This window comes from Mastomys coucha, unplaced genomic scaffold (genome assembly GCF_008632895.1).
Source record: "Mastomys coucha isolate ucsf_1 unplaced genomic scaffold, UCSF_Mcou_1 pScaffold15, whole genome shotgun sequence".
NCBI classification, from domain to species: Eukaryota; Metazoa; Chordata; class Mammalia; order Rodentia; family Muridae; genus Mastomys; species Mastomys coucha.
This window is the reverse complement of record NW_022196897.1, coordinates 116,728,784-116,737,630: the sequence shown is the minus strand read 5'-3', so window position 1 is coordinate 116,737,630 and position 8,847 is coordinate 116,728,784. Positions and strand designations below refer to the sequence as shown.

The window sequence follows — 8,847 nt, the reverse complement described above, 5'->3', positions numbered from 1 at the left end:
AGAGAGAGAGAGAGAGAGAGAGAGAGAGAGAGAGAGAGGTTGGGGAGAGAAACCATGGCCCTCAGAAAGGCCTGTGTACAATCAACCTGGCATCATTTGTAGCTGGGCCTTAGGTGTGAGGGATCTATCCGCGTTGTCTCTATAAAAACAACCTATACTCCTCCCATCCCCACCCAACTCTCGGTTTCCTGTTTGTGAATAAACCCTGAGACCAGCACAGTCTGATCAAAGGCATCAGGAGGAAATAGTAACCGCCACCCTAAACCAAAAGCTCTGGCTGGCAATGCCCAGCTGTCCCTCCTAATGACTGACAGCTACTCCAGCAGCTGGACGGGAACAGGTGTGCTGTAGAAGGCTCTATTGTGCCATAGCCAAGGAAGAGGTGTCTGCTCAAAGCAAAGACCAGCTTTCTCTCTCCATTCCCTACTGCAAAGGGTCTGGGCAAGGGTTGGCCAAAAGCGTCGAGTGTCATTGGGAGCTGCTGATGAGCCAAGGCAGTCCAGCCAGTCTGCAAACACGAGTTTTATTTGGCCTAGGTTTTAAGATGTGATCTTACTGTGTTGGCCTTGAACTGCCTACCTTTCTGTCTGAGCTTCCTGAGTGCTGCGGTTACAGACATGGGCCCACACCCAGCAGGACCCTTTTTTTTTTTTTTTTTTTTTTTTTTTTTTTTTTTTGAGACAGGGTTTCTCTGTATAGCCTTGGCTGTCCTGGACCTCACTCTGTAGACCAGAAATCCACCTGCCTCTGCCTCCTAAGGGCCAGGATTAAAGGCCACCACCGCCCAGCTGCAGGACTCTATTTTTAAGTTGGAAAAAATTTCACATGTACAAAGAATGTGTACGGGAGAAAGAGAAAAATGGGAACATGAGGGACATTGTTTTTCCAAATGACAGTGATAGCTGGAGCTAATACTTTCCCAGAGGCCATTGTTCCTATGACCTCTGGTCCTGAGCCCACACTCATCTGGCTTCTATGATATCAGACCTTTCTCTAACTAGGAGCCAGTTGTCAAGGTTTAGGAAGAAAGCAACCCCTCACAATGGGGATCCTCAGGAACCTGCCAATTATTTGGTTTCCCTGTAAGAAAGCAGGATACTGAGGACTGGAGAGTGACTAAGTAGCTCAGTGACTACAAACATTTGTTATTCTTGCAGAGACCTGAGTTCAGTACCCAGCGCCCACATTGGCAACTTACAACAACCTGAAATTCTAGCTCCAAGGATTCTAAAGCCCTTGCTGACCTCTATAGGACCACATGCTTACATGCACATATCCCCATGTAGAAAAACATATAACACAGATTAAAAATAAAAAAGAAAGATCTGTCCTCAAGGGCAGGTGCCAAGTCCTCAGTAGTGGGACTCCTCCCTTCTCTACTCACGTGCGCTCTGCCATCTGTGGGTCCACAGGGCTGGGGGAGTCCATGCAGAGACCTGGTGGGACAGAGTACCTTGGCTTGCAAGAAGCACCCTTTCCTACTAACTTTTTCCCCAAGAAAGGAAAGAGAAACCTCTTTCTATTTAAGATCAAGACATACTTTGATCTTACTTATGAACCTTAAGCATGGGACATTGTCCCCCAAAGGACACAGGGCTACATTCTCTATTTACTATGGAAAAGGTCTCTACGCTCTTGTTTTGTTTCGTTTTGCTTTTAAAGGACAATCCTTCCTAAGAATTTTTCCTAAGCTGGTTTAAAACAACTTGGAAAAGATAATGGTTTTCTAAGGAGAAAAGCTACAGCTTAAGAGAATGTTTCACAAGGACCGACTTTTGGTACCGAGTGACTTCTGGGTGGAGCTGCAGTTTAGTGGCTTCACCACTAGGTTTCGAATAGGTAAGATACCATCTCCTACCAAGAGCCATCCTTCCTCAGGCTCCTGGGTTAGGCTGGGTGTGGTAAGACCCACCAGAGGTTTGTTTTCTTCATAGTTTTAAAAGCAAGGTCAGAGAAGATTCTAGGCTCATCGGGCTGTGGAATTTAGAAGGTCCAGGAAGTTCCCTGATCACTTCTGGTGGTGTGTGGGGGGGGGTTGGGGTGGGGAGAAACGACCCCACAAGGGCTGGCTGGACCTTACCTGCATCCGAAGAGTCTGAGGACTCAGATGACAGGGAGCACTCAGAGGTGCGCCTGGACAGGGATAGGTCTGCCAGCCTGTTCTGGAATGACAGGCTTCCTACTTGAGTTTTTGGGGTCTCACTAGGAAAGGAGAAGAGGCAAAGAGGAGAAGAAAAAGAAATGAATGTTGGATTTGGAAGCTGGTGGGTTCATGCTCGCATATATTCCCTAACTATGAAGGTCCATCTATCACTGAGAGGTGGTCCTAGGACTAGCCTGTGTCTCAGGTCAGAGCTTTTCATTCCCTGGAGGCCCGAGAGGGTCTTCTGTGGAACGACTGGTTCAGGAAAGAGCCTCCTAAGGGTCTGGAAGAGTGAGGAGAATGGGTAGGAGACAGCTCAGAAGCTCCGTGGTGCCTTCTCCTGCTCTTCATATCCTCACCTCTCCAGCATTTTCCTGGAGGCAAAGGCTAAGAAGACCTGGCTCTCTATTGTAGCTGGACCACCCAGATGGGACCCCACAGGTATGGTTAAGGAGGTGGCCAGTCTTTTGTCAGTTTAAGCTTTAGGGGAGTTTGGGACATACTGGGTGCTTTCAAAGAGCAGGGCACAGCCTTTAAGACCCACTTCTATGCCAACCTCATGATCCTCTCTGCCTAAGGATAGTGTGCAAGAGGCACAATGAAGGAGCAAGGAGGTAAATGATCCTTAGATGGTCATCTCGAGGGTGTAAGTCGCATAAGCTTCTGACTCAGCACACCCGTCCCATGTCACTGAAACAAGGCTAAAGGCGTTGGTGTTCTGCACGCCTAGGCTCTGGTGCCTAGGCTCTCCTGCTCAGGGCCTCCCATTCCACCACCACACCCAGCTCCCTTGGGGCATCCTACCTGCCAAGCCCAGCGAGGTTGTGCATGGTCTGGGTAAGAGTGGTAACCGGAGAGGAGGAGGAAGCCGTAAGCTCCGGGGACCCCAGGAAGCCATCAGACCCAAACTCGAAGCCTGAGAGGTGGCGCGGCCGCTGAATGCCACCCAGCACGCGGGCAGGACTGAGAGCTGAGCCCGGCGCAGACTTCTGCGGGGGTACCTCCATCGTGGCGGGGCGGGCAAAGGCTAGCTAGAGGGCCACCAGTACAGCGGCCAGCAGACGCCGACCCAGCTGGCTCGGCTACGAGAGTGAGCCTGGGGTGAGGGGAAGGAGGGAGGGGAGGGAAGGAGGAAAAGCAGTGGGCCTGGGAGTGAGGAGAGGGATGTGGGGAGGAAGGGAGGGGAGGACGCCGAGCTGGGCAGCTGCCACCTCCACCTCCTTATATATTCGAAAAATAACAGCGGCAGCGCCGCCAGACGCCACCAATGGGGGCGCCGGTTCCGGGAAGGCGGGACCAAGGGCGGGGCTCTCGTGGTTGGGGCTGAGGTTGGACCAGCTACTTCTGCCCGCCCGGCTTCTTAGGGTGACTCAGGGAGTTGGGTTAACCCCCTGCTCCACACATACCCCACCCCCCCCTGCTCCCTTTGACACGAGAATCCTGGTCTCCAGGATATTGCCTCCTGGGACAGGGTTTGGAGGTGGGAGTAGCCCTCTACCCTCAGAGGGAGTAGCCACCCCCTAGGGTGGCCTCGTAAAGGAGCCCTCGACGTTTACCATCATGCACGGTCACCAGTAAGGGATGGTGCGACGCTCTGCTTGAGCCCAGGGCGTTTGCCAAGTATGCTGTGAGCATTGCGGTTCCCTGTCCAGTTTACAGACCTGAGCGTTGAAAAGTTCCTTAACTCGTTTAAGGGGACGGGTTTGGCTGAGTGGTGGAGACATAGCGCTCAGAGGCTCCTCTGATTGTGCAGCCTCCCTGTCAACGTCCCTGGGCCGCACAGAGCAGCTGCAAATCATTCGCTGCTGGCGCTTTGCAAGGCACAGCGGAACTGCTGGGTTCTGGGGCTCTAGAGTTTAGATGTGACGCCACTGAGCCCAATATTCTCCTACAACCCCTGAGAATTAAACGCTTACATTTAGGCAATGATTTCTGCAGCAGGCAGTTGGAACATGCTACCAGAGAACCCAGTTAGAGAAGAATTTCACACCCACTTATGGCTTGGCTAATTTGGGGATAATAGCACCATATTTAGTGTTTCTTTGAAGGTGAAAGAGGCTGAATTTGCTATTAGTTTACAATGAGCTTTTTTAAATGATCTAATCACCTCGCAGCCGAGTCTGTTTTCCTGGAATGAGCTGGGAAGGACCTATTGGGCAGTTGAGAACTTTTTCAAATTCTGCAGTGAATGTGTGGCTTCTGGGATGGTCTCGGGGTGCAGTACAGGATCTAGGAGCCGAGAGCAGCCTTGCACACCTGCCTTCCCTGTTTTACCCACCACCCTAGGCCCACCAGGTAGGGATGGCAAAAGGGTAACTTAGGGTAGGGATGGGGTCTAAGTGGTTCAGCTGCGTGAGGAGGACACTAGCCACACCTGAGTGGAGTGACTGAAGTAGGAACCACAACCGCTCTTTTCTTTCAACATTTTGCCCAGTTCTTGTGGGATGTTAGGAATTTATATACTGCTATTGGGGACCCATTTCTTATTCTAACCATAGGTCAAGCTCCAGACCTACAGCCCTTAGTGTCAGGACTGGGAGAGAGATGTGTTCCCACACAGCCTTCTGTTCCAAAGACCTGGAATAAAATTGCTTTGAGGATTGTATTTTCAAAGCCAACATAGCTGGTTTCCCCTCACCCTGCATCCCAGCACACACACCCTTTTGGGTGAGGAAGAGCCATGCTGTGTTGATTTTTGAAGATCATTTGAATCTCTTGAGGTCCCACAACTGAAGGTGCTCCTTGTCCCGGTGGAGGAGAGAGGAATCCTTCCCACAGCACTCAAACCCTTCTGCAGGTCATCTTTCCACTTAGATCATAAAATACATACTCAACTAAAACAATAACAACAGAAACTAATCCCTAGTGATCAGTTAAAAGATTTGCACTTTTTGAGATTAAGGAGAAGAGTGTTATATTATGGAGACCTGGCTGGCTTCTGGCTCTGTATATAGAGCAAGCTGGCTTCAAATTTATGGTGATCGTGCTGTTTTTGATTTCTGAGTGTTGGGATTACAGGTATGAAGCGCCACTACTGGCATGTTAAAATCTTATGCTGCAGCCTGCAGAGTTGTAAGTGTATGGGTGCTCTGCCTGTCTGTGTACCATTTGCCTGCTTGGTGCCTGTGCAGGACAGAAGAGGACATCAGATCCCCAGAACAGATGGTTGTGAGCTGCCATGTGGGTGCCTGGGTCCTCTAGGAGAGCAGGCAGTGTGATTAGCCTCAGAGCCATCTCTCCAGGGCCTTTTTAGAAGCTTTGTTTCCCCTACTGGTCCCTCAACACACAACTTTTTATGAGCCACCAAAAACTCAGACAAAGCACATCATACAATACAAGAGGCAACCCCACTCCTAGATCTTCAGAAACAGCATTGTGAGAAATTTCTTGTATCATCTCCTGAAGATGATTCATATTTAGCCAAAGGAAACATGGTGGCAGATGTGGATGACGGCCACAAACAGAAGTAAAGATTTCCTAGTAGCCACATTCAAAAAGCAAAAGGGAACTTGGCCTCGGTCCTGTACTCTCTAAACTCACAGAGGAGGAGTGAGGAATGAGGATCATTGACAGTTCGAGGCCAGCCTAGGCTATAGAGTGAGACCCTGTCTCAAACAAACAAACAAAGAAACAACCCCAAACTACTACCAACAAAAAATAAAAAGGGCCTGAGGTATGTCTCAGTGGTAGACTGTTTGCCTAGCATGTGCAAAGGCCTGGTTCCTGGCATCTGTTCATAACATAGCAAAAATAAACATCAATATGGTAAAGATAGTGAGGTTTTTTTAAAATATTTTAATTTTAGTATTGTATTTAATCTAACATTAAAAATATTTTTATGCTGGTTATTATTTTGTCAACTTGACACAAACTAGAGTCTTCTGGGGAGAGGAGACTGAAGAACCTGCCTTAGGCAACCCTAAGGCTCCATCTTGGGCTTAAAACACCATCTTACAGTAAAGATGAACTAGCTTTCTTCCTGTTTATGATTAAACCTCTGTTTCTCAAGCATCGGGCTCTGTCCCACCTGTAGCCTTACCTACAAATGGTTCGGTACTGCCTGTTCCAGGAATGGCAATCATGTCCTTGTTTCAAAAAGTTGTTTATCACCATCTTCCAACCCTACCTTTGTTTCAAAAGGTTACTTGACCACCTATGACTACCTTGATAGGACTGCTCGTTGTTATAACTACCTTATTATGCCCACCTTGCAACCATGTCTTTGTCTTAGGAGGTCATTAGAAATAACTTGTGTTGGTGTTCTGCTCCTGTAACCTCATCAATTCTGCCCACCAAATCCCTCATTTGGAAACTCCCTACCCCTGAGCTATAAAAGCCTGTCTTCCTCGAATCCAGTGCTGACCTCTTGAACCCCACCTTAGGGGGAGGAAGCCTTTGTGCAGAGTGACAAAGCTTACTTTAATTAAGTGCTTGCTTTAATTAATTTGGTCATGATGATTTGGGTTGGTGGGCTTTCTCCTCCAACCTTTGGGATTAACAGAAACCTTAGCTGAGAATAAGCCTCCAACAGACTGGCCTGTAGGCAAGGATGTGGGGCTTTTTCTTGATTAATGACTGACGTGGGAGAGTCCAGCCTACTGTAGGTGATGTCACGCTTAGGCAGGTGGTCCTGGGTTGTTTGTGTAGGGGATGGAGAGACATCTCAGTAGTTAAAGAGTACTTGAACTCTTCCATAAGACTCAGGTTTGATTCCCAACATCCACATGGCAGCTGGCAACTGTGTGTAACGATCATTCTAGGGGATCCAATGCCCTTTTCTGACCTCTACAGACAAGTAGGCTTGGCGCACAGATATATATGTAATCAAAGCATTCATACATATGGTGGTTTGAATAGGAATGACACCCGTAAGCTGGCTCATATATCTGAATGCTTAGGAATGGCACTGTTTATTGGAGTAGATGTGGCCGTTGCTGAAAGATGTGTGTCACTGGGGGGTGGGTTTTGAGGTTTCAAAATTCCAAGCCAGGCTCAGTGGCTCTCTCTCCCTGCTGTCTATAGACCTCTCAGCTACTTCTCCTACACCGTGTCTGTCTACATGGCCCTAGGCTCTCCATCCTAACAGAAAACTAAACCTCTGAAAGTGAAAGCAAGTCCCCAAGGTCATGGTGTCTTTCCACAGGAAGAGGACACTGACTAAGACAATGCATATAAAATAAGTAAGTCTAAGCAAGCAAACAAAGCATATTTGTTACTTGGTAGGCTAAGACTGGAGAATAACAAGAGTGGGAGTACCCTGGGCTTTGAGTCTCTAACTCAAAAACCCAAACCAAAGCCAGATGTGGTGGCACCAGACTTTAATTCTAGCACTCAGCTCTGTGAATTCATACCAGCCTTTCTACAGAGAGTTCCAGGACAGCGAGGGCTACATAGTGAGACCTTGCCTCAAAAACAAACAAGCAAACAAACCAACCAACCCCAAACCAAACCACATAAAAACAACAACAAAACCCAGAATGTTTTAGAAGAATGGTTTTTGTCTTTGTTTTTCTGAGTCAGGGTTTCTCTGTAGCCCTTGCTGTCCTGGAACTTGCCCTGTGGACTAGACAGGCTTCAGTAATTGGCCTCCTAAGTGCTGGGATTAAACTGGGTGCCACTAAACCCAGTTCAGAAGAATGCTTTTTATATCTTGAGTGGGAAAGGCTTCTGTGTAAGATACAAAACCAGAAGCAATATAGCAAAGTGTAGCCAGAGCTGCCCACTTGGAGATTACAAGTAGTCTCATAAACATGGAGAAATAAGTAGTCTCTAAAAACGTGTCCTAAGCTAAGAGATGCGTGGCAACTTAAGGGAAACTTTTATAATACACCTATCAAAGATTTTATATTCAGAGCACATGTAGGGTTTTTTGTTAGTTAGTTTGTTTTTTGAGGCAGGGTTTCTTTGTGTAGTCCTAGCTATCCTGGAACTCTGTGTAGACCAGATTGGCTTTGAACTCACAGAGATTCACCTGCTTCTGCCTCCAAGTGCCACCACCATTTGTCTAAAGTGGAGTTCTTAAAGGTCAGGAAAATATAGTTGGGGGTAGAGCATCCAATTGGCAAAGCTTGAGGTTCTAAGTTTGATCCTTATGGCTCATGTAGAAGGGAAAAGACCAGCATGAGAAATGTGGACAAAGGCAGAGAATCTCAGGATCCAGAAATCACGGAAAGAGCAATGTGCATCTGAAGAGCAAGAAGTTACACGCTCTTCTCTGGCCTTGCAGAACACAACACTGACCTGACTGTTGATTCGGCATTTATCAGTTGCTCCTAAATGGGTTGTTCTAGAGCCCTTAACCCCGAAGCTCCCAGGGCACTGTCCTTGATCCTCTTTTTATGACCCAAAGTTTTGTTTACCCCAGCTCCTCAGCCTGTCATCCTGGATGCTGCTCTTCCAAGACGTTTAAAAACATGGCAACCTCACTCATTCCTAAATAGGATGTCTTGATCAAAACCCTCACCAAAGGGCTCAGGGATCTATGCAGAAAAAGGAGGTAAAGTGATGTTTAAGAGCCAGAGGTGAGGGGCTGGAGAGATGGCTCAGAGGTTAAGAGCACTGACTGCTCTTCCAGAGGTCTTGAGTTCAATTCCCAGCAACCACATGGTGGCTTACGACCATCTGTAATGGGATCTGATGCCCTCTTCTGGTGTGTCTGAAGACAATGACAGTGTACCAACATAAAATAAATAAGATCTTAAAAA

The 8,847-nt window shown here is 47.7% G+C and overlaps 1 protein-coding gene across 2 annotated transcripts in view; it reads right to left on the bottom strand.

Annotated features, from left to right (window-relative positions):
- The window catches only part of Cdc25b (cell division cycle 25B), a 12,068-nt gene extending 8,631 nt beyond the window's left edge, over positions 1–3,437 (bottom strand). Inside the window, exons 1-3 of one of the 2 annotated variants that reach the window (XM_031371945.1) lie at positions 2,948–3,437; positions 2,081–2,202; positions 1,385–1,436 (exon numbers count right to left, since the gene is read on the bottom strand). In XM_031371945.1, the coding sequence (XP_031227805.1) occupies positions 1,385–1,436; positions 2,081–2,202; positions 2,948–3,150 (377 nt within the window). In that variant the 5' untranslated portion in view covers positions 3,151–3,437. The remainder of the gene's footprint in view (positions 1–1,384; positions 1,437–2,080; positions 2,203–2,947) is intronic. The other variant, XM_031371944.1, reaches the window with a different exon arrangement.
- Between the last annotated feature and the right edge of the window lie 5,410 nt (positions 3,438–8,847).